General features: G+C 47.1%; 1 protein-coding gene across 1 annotated transcript in view; it reads right to left on the bottom strand.

Annotated features, from left to right (window-relative positions):
- Positions 1-1254, bottom strand: part of LOC119592804 (transient receptor potential cation channel subfamily A member 1-like) — a 33214-nt gene that overhangs the window by 15388 nt on the left and 16572 nt on the right. The window contains exons 7-8 of the mRNA XM_037941712.1: positions 847-1013; positions 373-567 (exon numbers count right to left, since the gene is read on the bottom strand). Coding sequence (XP_037797640.1) covers positions 373-567; positions 847-1013 — 362 coding nt within the window. The remainder of the gene's footprint in view (positions 1-372; positions 568-846; positions 1014-1254) is intronic.

Below are 1254 nucleotides of genomic sequence, written 5' to 3'. Positions count from 1 at the left end.
AAACTTAATTTTATTTATAATCAACTTAATTGTCATTCATCAACTATATTACCCAGTCTTTCCCTAACAATCCGTGCTTGCCAATATCAGCAATTATCGTCACTCGTACTGTAAATAATATGAATGATAAACCAATAATCAATGCATGCAATATAATACATAAGCAATATGAGCGGTATATACGTGACCAGCGAAAAACCGTTACACAATTGCAAATAAAAATGCTAATTTCATTCACGGTTAACCTAGTTTGATTTTCCATACAGGTGAATCGGTCAGCGGGTCATTAAAGCGTTAAACCCTTATAATACATGAATATAAATAGAATGCCCGGAAACCTCGCGCAACCTTCCAAAACTCAGATCATCCAGCCCTGAAGCCCTTATTGCCTCGAAGCTCTACAGCCCTGAAGCCCTTATGGCCTCGAAGCTCTACAGCCCTGAAGCTCTTATAGCCTTGAAGCCCTACAGTTCTGAAGCTCAGAAGCCATGAAGCCATGCACTCTACAGCCCTGAAGTCCAGCAGTCCTGAAGCCCTACTGCCGTGAAGACATGAAGCCCTGAAGCTCTACAGACCTGAAGCCCTCCTGCCTTCCAACTTTTCCATCCATCGTTACAACCCCATCCTCCCCCTAGCACCTCCCATCCTTCCCCCATCCTCTACCCTATGCATTCCCCCATCCCCCCGCATCAACCTTCCCACCCTCCCCCCATCCTCTCACCTGCATCCCCTTCCTCATCCTCTCCCCGCACCAACCTCCCCATCCTCCCACCCCCACCTCTGCCCCATCCACCCTCCTCCCACCCTCACCTCTGCCCCATCCCCCATCCTTCCACCCCAACTCACCCCATCCTTATCCTTCTGGTTGAGCGTGTGGCCGTGGATGGCCAGGATTGCCGTGATGGTCCTCGAGTGGCCACCTTCAGCCGCCAGGTGGAGTGGAGTTCGCCCTTGGTGGTCGCGGTGGAGGAGCGCCCCTTTGCTGAGGAGGAGCTGAACCACCCGAGTGTGACCTGTTGGAGGAACAGCCTTATAACTTTATAATCTATTTTTTTTTTCTAACTAGCTGTCTGTCTGTTTTAATTCTGAAAAGGTCGATCATGTGGGTGATCACCTGTTAGTGTTATTAACGTTTTTGCTTATGTCGTCGTTTGTGTTGTAATAACTAGTTGTTATTGTTACTTTTGTTTTCATTGTTATTATCATTAAGATGGTGATAGTCAGTTTTACTAGAGTGATAGAGAGTAAGAGCAA

This window comes from Penaeus monodon, chromosome 31, assembly GCF_015228065.2.
Source record: "Penaeus monodon isolate SGIC_2016 chromosome 31, NSTDA_Pmon_1, whole genome shotgun sequence".
NCBI classification, from domain to species: domain Eukaryota; kingdom Metazoa; phylum Arthropoda; class Malacostraca; order Decapoda; family Penaeidae; genus Penaeus; species Penaeus monodon.
The sequence above is the reverse complement of the archived record's forward strand: the minus strand, read 5'-3'. Positions and strand labels throughout refer to the sequence as shown.